Raw genomic sequence first — 24,380 nt, 5'->3', positions numbered from 1 at the left:
TGTGAGAATTACATGCGTCCAAAGCCTGGGCTTAGTAACTAAAGCAATATAACAGCCCGCACATTGGGCTATAACTTTCACTGGTCTTGTGAATTATTATTATTTTATTTTCATTTTGATTTTTAGACCTTAAGATCTATTTTCCTATTGTTACTATGGATTTGTTTATACAAGTTGACTACCCCATTAATAACTTCGAGTCGAGGCGGCCATTTTGTGGGCTGAAGCAATGTATATAATGTATACCAAAGCATGGCTGTCCCAGTATTATATTGCAGGTCTTTAAAGTGATGGCATTAGTGTTACAGTGCCTCATGCCTCGTCTGGCTAGGCTGCCGTAGTACTTCCTCAGGAGAGGTTGAGCTGTCACATACAGTGCCTTATTCAGAGATTTTTGCAAAGCCGATATTTACTTAGATCGAGCGATTATTTTCCATTGAACATGCGCAAAAGCCGCACTGCGCGAGCAGTAATTGCATTCTGACTACGCTTGTACAGAGAGACCACTCACGAACTGAGTGACAGGAAGTCGCTTGGGGGTAGTAAGAAAAAACGCAGGCGCCTCTGACCATTTATACACCGTTTTATGGGCGTGCATAAATTCGCCTTTGCAATCTCCTTCGCAGCCTGAGAGCTCTCTGCGTGTTAGGAGAGACGTTGTGTTTGCGGCTGGTCAGACGTGACTTACACACTGCGTGATGTGCGTCAATGGTACTGATGATTATGCTGCTGTACCTCATCAGGCGGATATGAGAATACAGCAGTCCCTGTGCCTGGCTGTGCTTTGGCAGACATTGGCGTATTTTAGCAACTGTAATCCGTGAAAAAATTCAGTTGTGATTTCATTATCGTAAATCTCGGAGTCTGGCCCATTGTGTACTTTTGGTTGGTCATTTCAATCAAATTTGACACATCCATTGCACTGTGTGTGGGCTCATCCAGTATAGAGGAACCCAGGTCAAATGATGCCCGCCATGGCTGAGTTTCTGAGGTCATCATTGGACACCGGGAGGATGGTGGCAGGCGGCAGAGCTGTGTCAGCTGACCCATCACATGTTCTGAGCAGATAGATAGATAGCAATATGAAGCCTGGAGGTGGGAGATGTTAGGGAGCAGCTTTTTCTCCACATTTCAGACTCCTGATGTGAGCAGATTAGCGCAGGTGATGTGAGGTGGGGTTGTAGATTTTATATCTTTTTTTTCTTTGTAATATTCCCATTTCTGCACTTTATTTTCCCCACCTAGGATCCATCCATATAGACGGCCATAATGTGCGACACTTGAATCCACTTTGGTTACGCTCAAAGATTGGAACTGTCAGCCAGGTAATGACCACAGCCTGTTATTCCTCTCTCATTTCTTTATGGTATGTTACCTGCTGCATTCCACGCTCATATGGAACAGGCGCCGCTGTGGATCCAGCATTCTTCCCGCTGTGTAGGACATTCTGTATGCGCTCGGTTTCCTTATGTTCTCACTGTACAGACGAGCGTATGAGCAGATGGGTTGAATACAGAAATGAATGGAGCTTGAAGAGAGAATAAGTTTCTCTTCTCTCAGTCCTATGTCTGGTCACCGGCACGCAGATCTCAGGGGTGGTTTAAAGTTGGATGTAAAAGATCCCCACATGTGTATGGGAATATATACATCTGCGCACCTAAGATGTGTACAACCTCCGTCTATAATATAGATGGGGATACGTTCAGTATCCCGGGATACAGGGGATGCTTAAATTACCAATGCCCGAATCCCGGCACCGGCATCCCAACTGTTGGCATCACGTAGGTAGTAGCAGGTTTTAAGGAGAGGGTTAGGGTTTAAGGTTAGACACTAAGCGGGGAGAGTTAGGTTTAGGGTGCGGGGAGGGGGAGAGTTAGGTTCAGTCACCGGTGGAGGGTCAGAGGTATGGACAGGGGGAGATGTCGGGATGCCGGCGTTGGGATTATGACCGCCGGGATGCTGGCGCTCGGTACGCAACCCTATAAATGTATTGTTGTCCTTCATCGTAGCTAACGGGAAAATGCAAAATATAAATCTTGGTGAGAGCAAAAAGATACGTATCCCAAACACAAATTTCAAACAAGACTCCTCTCCATGGTGTGTCCTTACTTTAAGACTCGTGTATATGAACACCCCTAATCTGTCTCACACATGGGCTGCACATATTAGATACAGGGAGCAAACAATACTGTTGCTAGATGTGTACATGTATATTGTGATTAATTCTATTATACAAAATTATGCCATACATGTGCCTCCTGCGAATCATCCGCTTATGGTACAGCATCCAAGCTTTTATAGTATTAAGAAGCTGTCTGCAGCAATTCATCATATATAATGTTAAACATTATGAAACCTTAAATAATTATTATTGAAAAAAAATAAAATTGATATCACCCGTTGTGTGTATCATACAGAAAACAGAAGCTTACAGCACTGTGTGTGCCCACCTGTATCATACAGAAAACAGAAGCTTACAGCACTGTGTGCCCACCTGTATCATACAGAAAACAGAAGCTTACAGCACTGTGTGCCCACCTGTATCATACAGAAAACAGAAGCTTACAGCACTGTGTGTGCCCACCTGTATCATACAGAAAACAGAAGCTTACAGCACTGTGTGCCCACCTGTATCATACAGAAAACAGAAGCTTACAGCACTGTGTGTGCCCACCTGTATCATACAGAAAACAGAAGCTTACAGCACTGTGTGCCCACCTGTATCATACAGAAAACAGAAGCTTACAGCACTGTGTGCCCACCTGTATCATACAGAAAACAGAAGCTTACAGCACTGTGTGTGCCCACCTGTATCATACAGAAAACAGAAGCTTACAGCACTGTGTGCCCACCTGTATCATACAGAAAACAGAAGCTTACAGCACTGTGTGTGCCCACCTGTATCATACAGAAAACAGAAGCTTACAGCACTGTGTGTGCCCACCTGTATCATACAGAAAACAGAAGCTTACAGCACTGTGTGCCCACCTGTATCATACAGAAAACAGAAGCTTACAGCACTGTGTGTGCCCACCTGTATCATACAGAAAACAGAAGCTTACAGCACTGTGTGTGCCCACCTGTATCATACAGAAAACAGAAGCTTACAGCACTGTGTGTGCCCACCTGTATCATACAGAAAACAGAAGCTTACAGCACTGTGTGTGCCCACCTGTATCATATAGAAAACAGAAGCTTACAGCACTGTGTGTGCCCACCTGTATCATACAAAGAAATCTGTATCTTTTTCTCATTGTGCGGAAGACATAGACAGGACTGGTTCATGCAAATAAACTGAATATTTTATTAAGCACCATTTTGAAAACTGTTTTGCATTTGTCCGCACATTATAGTACATTACATAAGCAAAACTTGAATTTAGGTGTTCCCAGTACCCAAACTATACCGGACCACACATCAGAATGTATTGTACACCATGACCTGACTTCTAGCAGAAGACTATACATTCACAAAAATGTGTACTTACAAATACAGCGCCTAATTCAGCGATGGACGCTAATACGATTGCAGCTGCGATATCGGACGCATCACAGCTGTGAAATTATCCCAACAGTTGCAAAGCTCACCTGAGTATAAGAATGCCACCTGCTGGCTTCTTACCTGTGTACGACGTCGCTTACCTGTGTAAACATCGTAGCACATTGAGCAGCCATCTTGCCCTTGCGGACAAGCAGAGCTGCGTATGCAATCACAGTGGCTAATTTATGCATGCCCATGAACCGGCGTCCAAACGGACAGGTACTCCTGCCTTTTTCAGACCGCCCCCCATCACCCCCCCCCCCCCCGAAATGCTGACAACCTGTCACTCACTCAGCGATGGATTCCCCTGTGCGTCCGTAGTTGCAATGCAATTGCTGCGCACACGCAGTGCGGCTTATATCGACTTTGCTTCCTGCTCTGCATCAGGCCCACAGTGTGGAACGACCTATAGCAGCACACAACAGCGATATCGCTGGAACGTCGCATTTCTGTGAAACGACCGTTAGCTTTGGTCTACTCTAAATTCTGCAATTGCTCTTGTTTCTACACCGAGACATCTTTTGTTTTCAATTAGGACATCTAGTGGCCAAAATCTATTACTACACCCTGAGACATCTTTTGTTTTCAATTAGGACATCTAGTGGCCACAATCTAGTACTGCAGACTAGAGATTCTAGTTTCTCTGTACCAAAACTGTGATTCATGCTTTTCTATTTACAGTTGGCAATTCTTTATTATTAGATAATTCTATATGAGAAATAAGAGCTCTCAAATTTTTAACGTTCTTCTGGGAAACTATATATAGATATATAAAATTCTAAATTCACAAGCAATACAAATTAGTTCTGAAATCCTGTTTTACCTGTGGAGCATTGAATAGAGGATATTATCATTTATAACCTGCCCCATAACCATAATCTTCTACATTTCTTGTTACGTTGTGTAAGAAGAATATAGGGGAGACAGTACGACACTGATGAATAGGAGTACACCAGAAAAATGTCAAATGATAATGTTATTACTTAATAAGGTGTGCCTGACTAAATAACATTTTATTTTAATTTTTTTTGGTTTGCATCTATTCATCATCTTTTCTGGTGTCTGTCCCTTTAAGACTAGCTATAATAATTGTGAATTGTACATTTTATTTAATAGCGACTGTATATTGTGTTTTATAACAACATGCTCAATCTCCAGCCCCCCTAATTAGACTCAAGAGCTCCTAGAGTCCTTATCCCTATTTGACTTGTTTTCTTGCTTCTTATGACCACCTAACCTTCATTCTTCTATCTGTGATACTGGGATGTTTTGCTGGAAATAGCCGGAAGTTGGGGGTCATCTCTAATTTGCCATCTGTTTTATTTTTCTGGTCCCTGCTGCAGGAACCGGTGCTGTTCTCCTGCTCAATCGCTGAGAACATCGCGTACGGATCAGAAGACCCCTCAACAGTCACCCAAGAGGAAATCCGTCGGGTCGCTGAAATCGCCAATACCCTCAACTTCATTAAAGGTTTTCCGAAAGGGTTTGACACAGTGGTTGGGGAGAAAGGTGTCCTGCTGTCAGGTATGTCGGCACAATGTCGGCTGGATGGTCTAAACATTAATTTTCTGTCCATATCAACAGCGGGCTGGAAACCTAATTTGTCTGTCAATTTCTTTGTTTTCATTTTATTTAACTGACACGTTCGGGATATAGTTGAATAGTTTCCTGATTTACTAAGAAAACAAAATATATAGCTGATGTAGGATAAATGTATTTACTGAATTTTAATAAACAAATACAATAAAACAAACTATGGGCCATATTCAATTGCTAGTGAAAAGCCACGATCGGCAGAAATGTTTCGCTGATGACATCATTTCGCCAGGCGATAACTTTCCGCCTGATTCAGTTGCAAAGACTTTTCGCCGCTGCGAAAAGTCTGCGCCTTGTAACCAGCGGAAAAGATTCGCCAAAGAAAGCAGGCAAGAAAAACTGCAGAATTGGGGTTTTGGGGAGTAAAGTTGCTGGAACAGCAGCCTTAGGACAGTCCCCCAAAGGTAGACTGTGTCAAAAAAAAAAAAAAAAAAAATTATAAAATACTTTAGAACACCCCTAAAAAGTACTTTCGTTTTGGGGACAAAAAATACCAAAGTTGGGGGACAAACTAGTGAAATAGACTCCGGGGGTTCCCCCAAGTATGCCCCAGGTGTTTTTTAGATTGCAGGTCATTGCTGAAGATGCGTTTTTTCCGTTATTTAAATCCTCACTTTAGCAATTTTTAACCATGCTTGCACCCATTTTCATGTACCCCAAATTTGCTGAGACTACTTATTTTTACTAAAAAACACTGCTAAATGCTATTCTTCACCACTTGTACAAAGACGCTAAATAACACCTATTGAGATCATTCAAGTACCCCAAATACCTTCAGCAGGGCTATTCGGGAGTATCCATAGTGATCCCACATGTCAGTGCATCTTTAGGGGATGTGTCAGGCTGATTTCCCCAAATCTGACAGTACTTTTCGCCAATCCCAGTGTCGTCGGGACGCATTTCGCGCATCCTTTGCAATTGAATGGGGCGAATCACGGTGACAAGCGCAATACTTTTCTGGAGCCCAAAATGGCTATGACGGTGAAAACTCTGGCATATGAAAAGCCTGGGACTTTTCGCTGGCAGTTGAATATGGGCCTAAGTTTCCAGGACAGTAATGGTGCATACACACGGTCAGATTTGTCAGATGAACGATTGAATGATTTGATCTATGAACGATTTTTGACTGCATTAAAATGAATGGAATCATCCAAGTCTGACTTCAAACACATCAGATGTCGGATATCGTTATCTGACAAGCGGGAACGCGCATCGCTCATCTGACAAACATGTCAGATATGTCAGATTTTCCTTCAGATATGAACGATTTTTAAAATAGTGCACCATTATCTGACCGTGTGTATGCACCATTATCTGACCGTGTGTATGCACCATTATCTGACCGTGTGTATGCACCATTATCTGACCGTGTGTATGCACCATTATCTGACCGTGTGTATGCTCCATTATCTGACCGTGTGTATGCACCATTATCTGACCGTGTGTATGCACCATTATCTGACCGTGTGTATGCACCATTATCTGACCGTGTGTATGCACCATTATCTGACCTTATGTATGCGCCATTATCTGCCCTTGTGTATGCACCATTATCTGCCCTTGTGTATGCACCATAAGTAATAAGACCATAAAAGGACCTGGGTGAACACAGAGCAGCATTGGGACAATTTATTTAGCCCTCACATTGTATTATTGAGCGCCGGGAGGCTTTTTTGTTTGCGCACCTCCAGACCAATTTGTCATATAATCCATATTTTTAGGAAAAATTATCAGGAAATGTTCTGGGACCCCAGTGTCACCCCTCCTAATGACTAATTTAGGCAATTGGAAGCTTCCAATTAGCTTAATTAGTCAGTAAATACCTTCCAAAGCTGTGTCTACTTCCTCCAGCGTCTAGACCTGGTCTCCTGCAGCATGTGTGTAAGTATGTTGTGTGTGTGCAGGTGTGTGTGTGTGTGTGTAAATATGATGTGTGGGTGTGTGTAAGTATGATGTGTGTGTAAGCATGTTGTGTGTGCGTGTGTGTGTGTAAGTAAGTATGTTGTCTGTGTGTGTGTGCGTGCAGGTGATTGTGTCTGTGTTACCCCCATGTGTGTGTGAGACCCCCTGGAGGCAGCAACAGGGAGAACTAAATCTCCCAGCAGCCCCCTCCCTAGTGTAAAGATGAAGGGGAGATGACCAGGAGCCGTGGAGACCACCGGAGAGGTAAGAAGGTTTTCCTTTTTGTCTGGCACTGCTGGGTTGTCAGCGCTAAGAACCCTCGCAGGGGTTACAGTAGGCCGGAACTGCGTCCATCTCTTCTATTTGGAGACGGAACTAGATCCACTTCCTCCAGCTCACCTCAGCCCGGCACCGCAGGGAGGATCCATTTGCCGGTCACCCGCTGAGATTTTGTTACCAGCGGGCACCCAGCTCCTTTCCCGCAACGAGAGCTGCCGAGCTCACTCCTGACGTCCGGCTCCCGCAGTGAGCACTATGGGAGAGTCGTGATGTCTATCCCATAGTTCTGAGGAGCAGCCAAGCGGACAAGAGCGGGGTTTAAGGTTAGTATTGTGGGTTTTTTTGTGTATGTGTGTGCGTGTGTTTGTGTGTGTGTGTGGCACTTTTACAGGGGGCATTACTTCTTAAGGGGCCATTACTTCTAAAGGGGGCATTACCACAGGGGGCAGTACTGCAGGGGCCATTTCTATTGGGGACATTTCTTCTACAAGGGCATTACTACAGGGGGCATTACTTCTAATGGGGGCATTACTATTGAGGGCATTTTGGCAGGGGACATTACCACTGGGGGCACTGCTACAGGGGACATTTCTATTGGGGATGTTTCTTCTACAAGGGCATTACTACAGGGGGCATTACTTCTAATGGGGACATTTCTACTGGGGGCATTGCATAGAGGGGACTGCAAAAGGGGCACCAGTGCTGTAGGCATTATGTGTAAGGAGCACTACCACTGTGGGCACTGCATAAGGGGCACCTCTACTGGGGGCATTATGTGTAAGGGGCACTACTGCTGTGGGCATTGTGTATGAGGGGCACTACTACTTTGGCCAGTATGTGTATGAGGGACACTACTACTGTGGGCACTGCTGTGTGTCATAACATGAATATGGGACACTACTATGTGGTGTAATGTGAATCAGGGGCACTATGTGCGTTATAATGTGAATAAGATTGTGCTACTGTGTGGCGTAATTTGAATTTGGGATACTATTGTGTGACCACGCCCCTATTTTTGAGACCACGCCTTTTTCTGCACTCGTCTACTGCTGTCCCTTTATTAAAGAAGCTCCGAGGGAGGGGGGGGTTTCACCAGTTCTCTAGGACCACTGTAAGCTCTGCCCCTCAGGCATTTTTTAAAATTGATTACTGCGGATATTGGGAGCGCACATACCCGCAGTATTTCACAATTGGGCGCTGGTCCGCCTAATATTTTGCGGACAAAACTTTTTTGTCCTAATTGGATATATGTGGTATTAATGCTGGGATCCCTGTATCATAGTAACAGGGTCCTGCCGTCTGCATTCTCACCAAGCGATGCATCCCACCACCCTTCACATGCATGCCGGAGATAATTACGCTGGTGTGCATAAAGAACCACCGCAAAGGATGGTAAGAGCTGTCCTTTGTGAGTGAGGGATTTCCGGGTCTATGACCCAGAAGCCCCTCTGGTGTCATTCTGTGCACGCACAGGCTGACACACGCACAGGCTGACACACGCACAGGCTGACACACGCACAGGCTGACACACGCACAGGCTGACACACGCACAGGCTGACACACGCACAGGCTGACACACGCACTGACTGACACACGCACTGACTGACACACGCACTGACTGAGACACGCACTCCAGGGGGTGCTGGGAGGCATCCAACAGCGATCTGCAGAGAGAAGCCCATAGGCTTCTATAAGGTAACGCCATCAGAAGATGACATCACACACTGCATCGCATACCAGGGCTTGGTGCCTATGAGAAATGCAGTCACACCCGTATTTTCAGTTGTTGACCACATTGCTTACATTGCTGCACCCACCCCAGCTGCTGAAGTGAAGCGTCACTAATACTGGTGTATCTGAGGAGCACAGCACTAATGTCTGCAATCTGTGCCTTTTATCACTGACATTATAGCAATCTGTGCCTTTATCACTGACATTATAGCAATATGTGCCTTTATCACTGACATTATAGCAATCTGTGCCTTTATCACTGACATTATAGCAATCTGTGCCTTTATCGCTGACGACATAGCAATCTGTGCCTTTATCGCTGACATTATAGCAATCTGTGCCTTTGTCACTGACATTATAGCAATCTGTGCCTTTGTCACTGACATTATAGCAATCTGTGCCTTTGTCACTGACATTATAGCAATCTCTGCCTTTATCACTGACATTATAGCAATCTGTCCCTGTATCACTGACATTATAGCAATCTCTGCCTTTATCGCAGACATTATAGCATTCTGTGCCTTTATCGCAGACATTATAGCATTCTGTGCCTTTATCGCAGACATTATAGCATTCTGTGCCTTTATCGCTGACATTATAGCAATCTGTGCCTTTATCGCTGACATTATAGCAATCTGTGCCTTTATCGCTGACATTATAGCAATCTGTGCCTTTATCGCAGACATTATAGCAATCTCTGCCTTTATCGCAGACATTATAGCATTCTGTGCCTTTATCGCTGACATTATAGCAATCTCTACCTTTATCGCAGACATTATAGCAATCTCTGCCTTTATCGCAGACATTATAGCAATCTGTGCCTTTATCGCTGACATTATAGCAATCTGTGCCTTTATCGCTGACATTATAGCAATCTGTGCCTTTATCGCTGACATTATAGCAATCTGTGCCTTTATCGCTGACATTATAGCAATCTGTGCCTTTATCGCTGACATTATAGCATTCTGTGCCTTTATCACTGACATTATAGCAATCTGTGCCTTTATCACTGACATTATAGCAATCTGTGCCTTTATCGCTGACATTATAGCAATCTGTGCCTTTATCGCTGACATTATAGCAATCTGTGCCTTTATCGCTGACATTATAGCATTCTGTGCCTTTATCACTGACATTATAGCAATCTGTGCCTTTATCACTGACATTATAGCAATCTGTGCCTTTATCGCTGACATTATAGCAATCTGTGCCTTTATCGCTGACATTATAGCAATCTGTGCCTTTATCGCTGACATTATAGCAATCTGTGCCTTTATCGCTGACATTATAGCAATCTGTGCCTTTATCGCTGACATTATAGCAATCTGTGCCTTTATCGCTGACATTATCCATCCTCAGAGGCTTTAGCTGTGTCTGACACCGTCACTGTATAGGAGCCTCTGTGGTAGCAGACGGGATTATCAGTATACATAGCATATACACATTGTGTAACCATTAGTTGTCAGTGTGCTCCCAGGTGCTTTATATGGTTTTATTACTTACTCTCTTGGATACATTGTTACATTGTATTTGTTTGTTCATTTTCAGTGAATACATTTGTCCTACATGAGCAGTCTCTCTCCATTTTTTGTCTTGGTTAACTTTCCTACTTGTGGGGGTCAGCACTCGTTAGTGAGGGCAGTTGTGGGACCTTTTATTCCTTATTTCCATTACAGTTAGACACAGATACACATCAGCGAGTTTCCTGCTTGTTTTTATTGCTCTAGTACAAAACCGATGGAGTCACAACATCATCCAGACTTGCAGCGTTTGGGTCCCCACTTTCCTTCTCCCGCTGTCACTCATTCCCTGGGGGTCACGGGCTGGACTGTGCTTCTGACACCCTGATATTATGTGAGCACCCTGCTCTCCCTACCAGTGAGGTGAATAATGTAGACCACAGAGGACTGTCCTCTGCTCGCCCTATTTCTAGATATAAAGACAGGACAGATAGTGGGAGGATGGAGAATTGGTCGGGTACAGGACACGTGACTGTCGCTTATAACGTCTCACTCTTTCGTTTATCTCTATTAATGTTTATTTGGATTTTCCTACTTTTGAAAAAGCATTTCAGGGAGATTGTGAACGTAGCACCTATGAGCGCGGAATTAAAATGGCGTGTACTATTCCACCCGAGAGACGGATCATAATACTGACTTACATCCAAATGTAACTGAGCCCCAAAGCAGCAGATGTTGCTCACTAAGATCTTCTTGTTGCTGAAATCACACTAATACATTATTGTACCTTTATATAACCAATGCAGAGAAATGGCACTGATGATCCCATATGAATGTATATATCTCATGTTTATTTATCTCCAAGTATATAACAGCTATATAATGTGGGCTAAGGCACAATCAGGGAGATTACTGGACTCTTCAGGGAGACAGGGAGATTGCTACTATTTCAGTGAGTCTCCCTGACAGTCTGTAATGATAAATATAACATAAGATATAAATAACGATAATAATCTTCTAAGAGCCAACATGTAAAAGCTTATACACATCTGAAAATAAAATACATGCAAATTGTGGTTTGAATGTAATGTAATAAGTAGCCGTATTGATTTACAATTGTAGCCGCTTGAATTCAATCATTTCCCTTACTTAATTGCTCAGTCACGGGATAGTGTGATTGTAGATAGTCATATGTACTTAGAATGTAAAGAAGTGTACAGTCCGCACTCACAGCATAAGATGTAGAAATCTTTAGCAGGGCTATTATAGTCAGTAGTATAGGCCGCTAGTTTTCCAGGATCACAGGTGCCAGAGTCCAAGTAATCAGCCAATGGTCTCAATCGGCCAGTTAGTGCCGTTTTTGCAGGTCACTATTACCTATTCCTGTGCCCCGTGGTTGCGGCGTGTCTGCCCGTGCTGGCCAGTGTGTGTCTTGTCTGTAGTCAGGTGTAAATTACAGTAACACTGCCGGTTCCGGTCTTTCTCCAGGCGGGCGCTAGTTGCAGTATTGCCGCCACTGCCGCTGGATTCGTAGCAACTAAAGCCGCATAGACCGGAGGGGAATAGCAAAATACCTGGAGCAACTACGCATTTCGGTCACTCCAGTGACCTTTTTCAATCAATTTAACTATATTTGGCCATTTATCCTGTAATAATTCCTCACCAGGTGACCTCGTGTTCTTTAGCTCATGGAACGTGTTAGGATAAGAAGGGTGATAAAACGCTTCCTTGGTCCCGAAGCCCCTGACACAAAGAAGCTCTGTCCAGCCACCACCGCTACCGTGCACATAACACAGCACAACTTACACTGCAAGTACATATAATGGCGGTATACCCTCTACATGATCACGTCACCAGTAACAAACACGTGCTGGGTCATGCTTCCAATTTGCCCTCATGGATCGTCATGTCGGGTAGCGTCAGCCATGCGATCCTCGGGCTGAATGATTGGACTACATGGTGGCCTGGGAGTGGTCACCACATTTCTACACCCAAATATATTTTGATTTACTTTGCACTGGGTGGGTTTAGCGACACAGTGATATGGAGGCAAAGTATAGCCAATGTATAGCAATCAGTCCTGTGCGTGTGTGTGTGTGTGTGTGTGTGTGTGTGTGTGTGTGTGTGTGTGTGTGTGTGTGTGTGTGTAACTGACGTGGGCACTTTTTACATTTCTTTTTCTTTTTTATGTGACCACATGCCTATTCTGTGTACTGCAATAAGACTGATGGATGTAGTTTATGACTAAGAGATTCTCAAGTAATTACATATTGTTGTTCTTGTATTTTTATACAGTCAATGAAATAAATTATGTTTTACTCTATAGCAACGTTTTCTATATTTCTTTATATACTTCTAGGTGGCCAGAAGCAAAGAATCGCTATTGCCAGAGCATTGCTTAAGGTATGTAATCTCTATATGTCAGGCTGAGGATATTATTTGTTGTTGCTCTTGATCTCCTTGTGCTTCTAAGTAATGTGTGTGCTGTATAGAGGGGATGTAATTGGGTAGGATAGCTTATGGGGGATATGTGTGTGCTGTATAGTGGGGATGTAATTGGGTAGGATAGCTTATGGAGGATATGTGTGTGCTGTATAGATGGGATGTAATTGGGTAGGATAGCTTATGGAGGTTATGTGTGTGCTGTATAGAGGGGATGTAATTGGGTAGGATAGCTTATGGAGGTTATGTGTGTGCTGTATAGAGGGGATGTAATTGGGTAGGATAGCTTATGGAGGATATGTGTGTGCTGTATAGAGGGGATGTAATTGGGTAGGATAGCTTATGGAGGATATGTGTGTGCTGTATAGAGGGGATGTAATTGGGTAGGATAGCTTATGGAGGATATGTGTGTGCTGTATAGATGGGATGTAATTGGGTAGGATAGATTATGGAGGATATGTGTGTGCTGTATAGAGGGGATGTAATTGGGTAGGATAGCTTATGGAGGATATGTGTGTGTACTGTATAGAGGGGATGTAATTGGGTAGGATAGCTTATGGAGGATATGTGTGTGCTGTATAGAGGAGATGTAATTGGGTAGGATAGCTTATGGAGGTTATTTGTGTGCTGTATAGAGGGGATGTAATTGGGTAGGATAGCTTATGGAGGATATGTGTGTGCTGTATAGTGGGGATGTAATTGGGTAGGATAGCTTATGGAGGATATGTGTGTGCTGTATAGAGGGGATGTAATTGGGTAGGATAGCTTATGGAGGATATGTGTGTGCTGTATAGATGGGATGTAATTGGGTAGGATAGATTATGGAGGATATGTGTGTGCTGTATAGAGGAGATGTAATTGGGTAGGATAGCTTATGGGGGATATGTGTGTGCTGTATAGTGGGGATGTAATTGGGTAGGATAGCTTATGGAGGTTATGTGTGTGCTGTATAGAGGGGATGTAATTGGGTAGGATAGCTTATGGGGGATATGTGTGTGCTGTATAGTGGGGATGTAATTGGGTAGGATAGCTTATGGAGGTTATGTGTGTGGGCTGTATAGAGGGGATGTAATTGGGTAGGATAGCTTATGGAGGATATGTGTGTGCTGTATAGAGAGGATGTAATTGGGTCGGATAGCTTATGGAGGATATGTGTGTGCTGTATAGAGGGGATGTAATTGGGTAGGATAGCTTATAGAGGTTATGTGTGTGGGCTGTAGAGCGGGGATGTAATTGGGTAGGATAGCTTATGGAGGATATGTGTGTGTGCGCTGTATAGAGGGGATGTAATTGGGTAGGATAGCTTATGGAGGATATGTGTGTGCTGTATAGAGGGGATGTAATTGGGTAGGATAGCTTATGGAGGATATGTGTGTGCTGTATAGATGGGATGTAATTGGGTAGGATAGATTATGGAGGATATGTGTGTGCTGTATAGAGGGGATGTAATTGGGTAGGATAGCTTATGGAGGATATGTGTGTGTACTGTATAGAGGGGATGTAATTGGGTAGGATAGCTTATGGAGGATATGTGTGTGCTGTATAGAGGAGATGTAATTGGGTAGGATAGCTTATGGAGGTTATGTGTGTGCTGTATAGAGGGGATGTAATTGGGTAGGATAGCTTATGGAGGATATGTGTGTGCTGTATAGTGGGGATGTAATTGGGTAGGATAGCTTATGGAGGATATGTGTGTGCTGTATAGAGGGGATGTAATTGGGTAGGATAGCTTATGGAGGATATGTGTGTGCTGTATAGATGGGATGTAATTGGGTAGGATAGCTTATGGAGGATATGTGTGTGCTGTATAGAGGGGATGTAATTGGGTAGGATAGCTTATGGAGGATATGTGTGTGCTGTATAGATGGGATGTAATTGGGTAGGATAGATTATGGAGGATATGTGTGTGCTGTATAGAGGGGATGTAATTGGGTAGGATAGCTTATGGAGGATATGTGTGTGTACTGTATAGAGGGGATGTAATTGGGTAGGATAGCTTATGGAGGATATGTGTGTGCTGTATAGAGGAGATGTAATTGGGTAGGATAGCTTATGGAGGTTATTTGTGTGCTGTATAGAGGGGATGTAATTGGGTAGGATAGCTTATGGAGGATATGTGTGTGCTGTATAGTGGGGATGTAATTGGGTAGGATAGCTTATGGAGGATATGTGTGTGCTGTATAGAGGGGATGTAATTGGGTAGGATAGCTTATGGAGGATATGTGTGTGCTGTATAGATGGGATGTAATTGGGTAGGATAGATTATGGAGGATATGTGTGTGCTGTATAGAGGAGATGTAATTGGGTAGGATAGCTTATGGGGGATATGTGTGTGCTGTATAGTGGGGATGTAATTGGGTAGGATAGCTTATGGAGGTTATGTGTGTGCTGTATAGAGGGGATGTAATTGGGTAGGATAGCTTATGGGGGATATGTGTGTGCTGTATAGTGGGGATGTAATTGGGTAGGATAGCTTATGGAGGTTATGTGTGTGGGCTGTATAGAGGGGATGTAATTGGGTAGGATAGCTTATGGAGGATATGTGTGTGCTGTATAGAGAGGATGTAATTGGGTCGGATAGCTTATGGAGGATATGTGTGTGCTGTATAGAGGGGATGTAATTGGGTAGGATAGCTTATAGAGGTTATGTGTGTGGGCTGTAGAGCGGGGATGTAATTGGGTAGGATAGCTTATGGAGGATATGTGTGTGTGCGCTGTATAGAGGGGATGTAATTGGGTAGGATAGCTTATGGAGGATATGTGTGTGCTGTATAGAGGGGATGTAATTGGGTAGGATAGCTTATGGAGGATATGTGTGTGCTGTATAGAGGGGATGTAATTGGGTAGGATAGCTTATGGAGGATATGTGTGTGCTGTATAGATGGGATGTAATTGGGTAGGATAGATTATGGAGGATATGTGTGTGCTGTATAGAGGGGATGTAATTGGGTAGGATAGCTTATGGAGGATATGTGTGTGTACTGTATAGAGGGGATGTAATTGGGTAGGATAGCTTATGGAGGATATGTGTGTGCTGTATAGAGGAGATGTAATTGGGTAGGATAGCTTATGGAGGTTATGTGTGTGCTGTATAGAGGGGATGTAATTGGGTAGGATAGCTTATGGAGGATATGTGTGTGCTGTATAGTGGGGATGTAATTGGGTAGGATAGCTTATGGAGGATATGTGTGTGCTGTATAGAGGGGATGTAATTGGGTAGGATAGCTTATGGAGGATATGTGTGTGCTGTATAGATGGGATGTAATTGGGTAGGATAGCTTATGGAGGATATGTGTGGGCTGTATAGATGGGATGTAATTGGGTAGGATAGCTTATGGAGGATATGTGTGGGCTGTATAGAGGGGATGTAATTGGGTAGGATAGCTTATGGAGCATATGTGTGTGCTGTATAGAGGGGATGTAATTGGGTAGGATAGCTTATGGAGGATATGTGTGCGCTGTATAGAGGGGATATAATTGGGTAGGATAGCTTATGGAGGATATGTGTGTTCTGTATAAAGAGGATGTAATTGGGTAGGATAGCTTATGGAGGATATGTGTGTGCTGTATAGTGGGGATGTAATTGGGTAGGATAGCTTATGGAGGATATGTGTGTGCTGTATAGTGGGGATGTAATTGGGTAGGATAGCTTATGCAGGTTATGTGTGTGGGCTGTATAGAGGGGATGTAATTGGGTAGGATAGCTTATGGAGGATATGTGTGTGCTGTATAGAGAGGATGTAATTGGGTCGGATAGCTTATGGAGGATATGTGTGTGCTGTATAGAGGGGATGTAATTGGGTAGGATAGCTTATAGAGGTTATGTGTGTGGGCTGTAGAGCGGGGATGTAATTGGGTAGGATAGCTTATGGAGGATATGTGTGTGTGCGCTGTATAGAGGGGATGTAATAGGGTAGGATAGCTTATGGAGGATATATGTGTGCTGTATAGTGTGGATGTAATTGGGTAGGATAGCATATAGAGGATATGTGTGTACTGGATAGTGTGGATGTAATTGGGTAGGATACATTATGGAGGATATGTGTGTGCTGTATAGAGGGGATGTAATTGGGTAGTATAGCTTATGGAGGATATGTGTGTGCTGTATAGAGGGGATGTATTTGGGTAGGATAGCTTATGGAGGATATGTGTGTGCTGTATAGAGAGGATGTAATTGGATAGGATAGCTTATGGAGGATATGTGTGTGCTGTATAGAGGAGATGTAATTGGGTAGGATAGCTTATAGAGTTTATGTGTGTGTGCTGTATAGTGGGGATGTAATTGGGTAGGATAGCTTATGGAGGATATGTGTGTGCTGTATAGAGGGGATATAATTGGGTAGGATAGCTTATGGAGGATATGTGTGTACTGTATGGAGGGGATGTAATTGGGTAGGATAGCTTATGGAGGATGTGTGTGCTGTATAGAGGGGATGTAATTGGGTAGGATAGCTTATGGAGGATATGTGTGCGCTGTATAGAGGGGATATAATTGGGTAGGATAGCTTATGGAGGATATGTGTGTTCTGTATAAAGAGGATGTAATTGGGTAGGATAGCTTATGGAGGATATGTGTGTGCTGTATAGTGGGGATGTACTTGGGTAGGATAGCTTATGCAGGTTATGTGTGTGGGCTGTATAGAGGGGATGTAATTGGGTAGGATAGCTTATGGAGGATATGTGTGTGCTGTATAGAGAGGATGTAATTGGGTCGGATAGCTTATGGAGGATATGTGTGTGCTGTATAGAGGGGATGTCATTGGGTAGGATAGCTTATAGAGGTTATGTGTGTGGGCTGTAGAGAGGGGATGTAATTGGGTAGGATAGCTTATGGAGGATATGTGTGTGTGCGCTGTATAGAGGGGATGTAATAGGGTAGGATAGCTTATTGAGGATATATGTGTGCTGTATAGTGTGGATGTAATTGGGTAGGATAGCTTATGGAGGATATGTGTGTACTGGATAGTGTGGATGTAATTGGGTAGGATAGATTATGGAGGATATGTGTGTGCTGTATAGAGGGGATGTAATTGGGTAGTATAGCTTATGGAGGATATGTGTGTGCTGTATAGAGGGGATGTAATTGGGTAGGATAGCTTATGGAGGATATGTGTGTGCTGTATAGAGAGGATGTAATTGGGTAGGATAGTTTATGGAGGATATGTGTGTGCTGTATGGAGGGGATGTAATTGGGTAGGATAGCTTATGGAGGATGTGTGTGCTGTATAGAGGGGATTTAATTGGGTAGGATAGGTTATGGAGGATATGTGTGTGTTGTATAGTGGGGATGTAGTTGGGTAGGAAAGCTTATGGAGGATATGTGTGTGCTGTATAGAGGGGATGTAGTTGGGTAGGAAAGCTTATGGAGGATATGTGTGTGCTGTATAGAGGGGATGTAATTGGGTAGGATAGCTTATGGAGGATATGTGTGTGCTGTATACAGGGGATGTAATTGGGTAGGATAGCTTATGGAGGATATGTGTGTGCTGTATAGAGAGGATGTAATTTGGTAGGATAGCTTATGGAGGATATGTGTGTGCTGTATAGAGGGGATGTTATTGGGTAGGATAGCTTATGGAGGATATGTGTGTGCTGTATAGAGGGGATGTAATTGGGTAGGATAGCTTATGGAGGATGTGTGTGTGCTGTATAGAGGGGATGTAATAGGGTAGGATAGCCTATGGAGGATATGTGTGTGCTGTATAGAGAGGATGTAATTGGGTAGGATAGCTTATGGAGGATATGTGTGTGCTGTATAGAGGGGATGTAATTTGGTAGGATAGCTTATGGAGGTTATGTGTGTGCTGTATAGTGGGGATGTAATTTGGTAGGATAGATTATGGAGGTTATATGTGTGCTGTATAAAGGATGTGTAATTGGGTAGCCTTGCTTATGGAGCTTATATGGTTGGTTCTGGAATACGATAAGCTGCCTGTAGAGGTGAGGTTTTTAGGGAACACTGGAAGGATTGGAGACTAGAGGAAAGTTTTTTTGTGTGTGGCAGAGCATTCTACAAGGTGGATGCAGGGTGAAAAATGTCCTAAAACCATGAATTGGAACAGTTAATGCGTGTGGATGAGAGTTGCAGATCTTATGCAGAGTGGAGAGGTCTGGTTGGGAAATAATTTGAGATAAGATATATATGTTCAGTGTAGATTGATTAATAACCTTATGTGTAAGTAAAAGTATTTTATATTTAATTTGGTAGAATTCATGTAACTGACAGAGTGGAGCAGCAGGTGATGTGTTGTGTGGAAGATCAACCTCGTAGCTGTATGCAGTATAGATGGTAGGGGTGTGAGCCTGTTTAGGGGAAGAGCAGTAAGGAGACTAATGCAATAAGCACTGCAGGAGATAATGGCGGCATGTGAGATATGGGCGTATTCTGGATATATATCTTAGATGTATGTTATGCTGGCCACACACAGTAAGATTTTCTATCCAACTAGTTGATTGGTTGGAATGAAAATCTGGTAAGGTATGAAAGCAAATGACAATCAGGAATTTGCTCCCAAACGCTGGAAATTGGACCAAAACTGTTGTTTGAACAAATTGTTTAGATCAAACATTTAACAAACTTGTCTGACGCCATTTTCATCTGTTTTCTGGCATTTAGGAGCAAATTGCTGATCATCAGTTACTCCCATACATTACCAGATTCTCATTCCAACCATGCAACTAGTTGGATAGAAAATCTTACTGAGTGTGGTGAGCAGAGGACAGTAATGAGACAGAGATGACACCTAGGCAGTGGACTCGATGGTCGGGGTTTATTTTGACGTTGTCAACCGAAATGAGATGTCAGACTGGTAACTAGTGTCTTGTCCTAATTTATCATCTTACAATACAATGTGCAAAAACATTACCCTAGTGTGTATGCGTGGGTCCATGTGGTATTTATTATAGATTGTAAGCTCACAGGGCCAGGAACTTCTATATAAAATGATGCGTAATGTGTGTGTGCTTAATAAATGTTAATAAATAAGAGTTGTATGTGTAATGTCCTCCTGGAATGCTACACACACAATCAATGCTGCGTCGTCCGTTTTAGTTACGTCATATTTAATTGCAGCTACTGTTCCTCTGATTTGTGTGTATATTATGTTACATTTGTTTTGTTCTCTGTCTTGTAGAACCCCAGAATTCTCCTTCTGGATGAAGCTACAAGGTAATTACTCTAATCACAATAATCCTCCAGATCTGGCAATTGTTGTTATTACCACTTTTCTATAATGACCTCACAAACAAGGATACAATTCATTTATACTCTTTTACAGGGTTCTAAGGGCTAGAAATGTAACACGCACCTAGCTGGACATACAGAAGTGCAGGAAATCAATGCAACTTAAATATATTAAAAAGTCTCTTAATTAAATGCACATACTGGGGCCTATTCATCATGTTAAAAAATATCATGTGATAATTATGATTTGAAGTCGCAGCGAGTTCATTGTAAATATCAGAGGAATTCATCATTTTTCCTTTACTAAATGATCACTTCTGAAAATCTGCTCTTTCTGTGGAGACAGCTATTCGGAAGTGCAAGATACTACCCCTGCTACCTCCGCTGCCTGCTCCCATTACCTCTTCTCATTACTGCAAGAGCCGGCTCACTAACATCGCACTGCCTGCTCCCATTACCTCTGCTCATTACTGCAAGAGCTGGCTCACCAACATCGTGCTGCCTGCTCCCATTACCTCTGCTCATTACTGCAAGAGCTGGCTCACCAACATCGCGCTGCCTGCTCCCATTACCTCTGCTCAGCACTGCAAGAGCCGGCTCACCAACATCGCGCTGCCTGCTCCCATTACCTCTGCTCAGCACTGCAAGAGCCGGCTTACCAACATCGCGCTGCCTGCTCCCATTACCTCTGCTCAGCACTGCAAGAGCCGGCTCACCAACATCGTGCTGCCTGCTCCCATTACCTCTGCTCATTACTGCAAGAGCCGGCTCACCAACATCGTGCTGCCTGCTCCCATTACCTTTGCTCATTACTGCAAGAGCCGGCTCACCAACATCGTGCTGCCTGCTCCCATTACCTCTGCTCAGCACTGCAAGAGCCGTCTCACCAACATCGTGCTGCCTGCTTCCATTACCTCTGCTCAGCACTGCCAGAGCCGGCTCCCCAACATCGCGCTGCCTGCTCCCATTACCTCTGCTCATTACTGCAAGAGGCGGCTCACCAACATCACGCTGCCTGCTCTCATTACCTCTGCTCATTACTGCAAGAGCCGGCTCACCAACATCGTGCTGCCTGGTCCCATTACCTCTGCTCATTACTGCAAGAGCCGGCTCACCAACATCGTACTGCCTGCTACCATTACCTCTGCTCAGCACTGCAAGAGCCGGCTCACCAACATCGTGCTGTCTGCTCCCATTACCTCTGCTCATTACTGCAAGAGCCGGCTCACCAACATCGTGCAGCCTTCTCCCACTACCTCTGCTCCGCAGTACAAGAGCCGGCTCACCAACATCGTGCTGCCAGCCTCATTATATACTGACAGCCGTGAGCCAGCGCTGAGTGCAGGGATCTGTCCCCCAGTTCACAGAACAAGTTTTCCCTGATGCCTTCATCCTCTCCCCAGTGACACTGCTCCCTCCCTGACCTCATTCTCTCCCCAGTTTCCAGAACTTCCTGCCAGCATTCTTTCTCCAGTGCCCAGCACCACATCCTCTCCCCAGGCTCCATGCTCTCTGCTCTCCCTGACTGCATCCTCTCCCCAGTATCCAGCACTCTCTGCCCGCATCCTCTCCCCAGTATCCAGCACTCTCTGCCCACATCCTCTCCCCAGTATCCAGCGCACTCTGCCCACATCCTCTCCCCAGTATCCAGCACTCTCTGCCCGCATCCTCTCCCCAGTATCCTGCACTCTCTGCCCACATCCTCTCCCCAGTATCCAGCACTCTCTGCCCCATCCTCTCCCCAGTATCCAGCACTCTCTGCCCGCATCCTCTCCCCAGTGTCTCCTCTCTTTCACTGTATACTCTGCTGGAGTTATTGTGGACATGAGCGGCTGGAACGAAGGAGGGATGAGGCACAGGCAGGAATACATTCAGGGGCTGTACGCCACCTTAGGATGTGGTACAGTAACATTACCAAGTTCTGAAAACAATGCTTTTTTGGAACCTGATGAGTGACATATTTTCTATATCCCGACTGTAGAAATTACAGGATGATTAATACATCATACTGTATTAATAAAATAGTTTATATTATGCTTCACTTATCTGGATTTTGCTTCCATATAGCGCTTTGGATGCAGAGAATGAATACCTCGTCCAGGAAGCCTTGGAAAGACTGATGGAAGGACGGACGGTTCTCATAATTGCACATAGATTGTCAACCATCCAAAATGCAGATGCAGTTGCTGTTCTGGATCAGGGCCGTATAGTAGAATGTGGGAAACACGAACAGCTCCTGCAAAACAGAGATGGAATGTTTAGTAAACTAATGGAGAAGCAAGCCAGCCTCTTGCGCAATAGAGACGCCATTCTCACTGCACAAAGGTGATGAGACTTTAGACTCTGTGTTTTGTTTTGTTTTTACAGAAGATTAATGCCAATTTTTGTATTTATTCGAAAAGAAAAAAATATTTTTGAGGATATTGTTTTTGACTCAATTTTTCATATTTTTATTTTTTCAAGTTACAATTTTTAAGCACAGGTAATACATTTGAAGTTCCAGACAGCCAGTCTCATATATACAGTGTATACACAGACACATTATATAATATGTATAATGTTTTTCTGTGTCCGGACAGTTATTAAGTATTTATTAAAATTTTTAAAGTGATTTTTTTTTCTGTGTATAATTTTTGGCCCATTAAAACCTGGCTAAATCATATTTGGAATAGAAAAGAAGGTTGTCCGGTCCAAAGGGATAAAACTATCACTGTAAAAATCTGAAAAATGTACCTAAGAATAAATGACTATAGCAAAGAACCCTGTGATATGAGATTAATATATTTTTTGCCATATATGCACAAATGTGTTAAGTGATGACATTAATTTATATAGAGTATTACTTTATTTAGATTAAATATATGTAATTTATACAAATGCAGGTGTGAATATAAATTCATGTAAATTAAATACATGTTCTGTAATAAGTGAATTTAGGAAATCCAGATGGCAGCCAGAAAAGCAGGAGTTCCCAACAAACCGGAAATTATAAATTACATGCAACGCTCACTGTATTGATGTTGAAAATGCTGTGCATTAATGTATGTTTTTGCGATCAACAGGGGATAGTAATTTACCGTACATTCCCTCCCTACACCATTACATAGACTCTGACGATCATTTTCCCCATAGATTGGTTCCCTTTTAAGGTTCAATCCAGCAAATAATGAATAGTGTTCTATATTTATCTAGAAAAAATAAAAATCAATACAAAGAACAACTGTCTCTCTGTTTAAAGTGTAATTAATGCATTGTATATACTCACAGACGTTATGGTGGTTCATTTTTTATTTGGGGATCGTCATGTGACTATCCTGTGTGAATGTCACATGGGTCACTGTGGCAGTGTAAGGAGATGAGGGGGCAAGCTGACCAGCGAGGGTTCTGAAGAAATGGAAAAGAAAAGAAGTTATGCTTTTCAGAGCAGGATAAGTAACTCCAGTCTTAATCCTCACTGAGAACTATGATGACTACTATAGAGAAGTAATTTTAAGTAGATTTTTGACACATGTGAATAATCACTCTGGTATTTTATTATGAAGATACTGCAGCACAGTAGTGTTTTAGGTATGGCAACCACTTGTCTGTTACCAATTGCAGTTTCAACTCCAGCGTTTTAATGCTTCCACATTCTCCTGATGTGCAGTTCCCTCTTTCCAAAAGAGGGTCAGTAAACTATCTAAATTGGTCTAAAAGGTGCACCAGGAACTCCTTCATACTGTAAATGCTTCCATTTGAATGTTTATGCCTGAAAGACAGAGCCTTGCTTGATCCCACTTCTAACACCAACTTTTAGCAAGATAGTCTTTACACAGCCTGCAAATGAATACTCTGGAATTTTATTACATAGTTATTAAGTAGTCAAAGCAGTACAGTAGCATTTCAGTAGTAACTTGGTGTTGTTACTGCATCAGCTTATCAGTAGTGCAGCATAGTAGCATCACAACTCACCAAAGGTTGGTGTCTTGCAGGATACAGGGAGGTCTTCTGTGATGATCCTTGGGGTGGCATTTTCTTGGCAGCTGAGGTCTGCATGCTATCGGCAACCCAATATGCTCTGGGACACTGATGGCATCTTGATCTCATAGCACATGATCTGTCAGTGTTTCCCCTGCTGGTTCCCTATTTAGGACAGTTAGCCCTAGGCCACAGTGTTTGTTTATTACCACAAGCCCCTCGTGTTCAAGAGCCTTGTTTCCTCCATCTTGATTCAGAGCTCTATGATGAGTCTCATACCGTGTGCTAAG

At 43.3% G+C, this 24,380-nt stretch overlaps 1 protein-coding gene across 1 annotated transcript in view; it reads left to right on the top strand.

Annotated features, from left to right (window-relative positions):
• Positions 1–23,326, top strand: part of ABCB10 (ATP binding cassette subfamily B member 10) — a 65,299-nt gene extending 41,973 nt beyond the window's left edge. Inside the window, exons 9-13 of the mRNA XM_088452916.1 lie at positions 1,246–1,325; positions 4,884–5,064; positions 12,868–12,911; positions 20,084–20,118; positions 22,201–23,326. Of these exons, the coding sequence (XP_088309042.1) occupies positions 1,246–1,325; positions 4,884–5,064; positions 12,868–12,911; positions 20,084–20,118; positions 22,201–22,462 (602 nt within the window). The 3' untranslated portion in view covers positions 22,463–23,326. The remainder of the gene's footprint in view (positions 1–1,245; positions 1,326–4,883; positions 5,065–12,867; positions 12,912–20,083; positions 20,119–22,200) is intronic.
• The last annotated feature ends 1,054 nt before the right edge of the window (positions 23,327–24,380 follow it).

The sequence above is a fragment of the Taudactylus pleione genome, unplaced genomic scaffold, assembly GCF_031769625.1.
Source record: "Taudactylus pleione unplaced genomic scaffold, aTauple2 ptg000559l, whole genome shotgun sequence".
NCBI lineage: Eukaryota > Metazoa > Chordata > Amphibia > Anura > Myobatrachidae > Taudactylus > Taudactylus pleione.
Note: the sequence above shows the minus strand (reverse complement) of the source record. Positions and strands in the feature narration are given on the sequence as shown.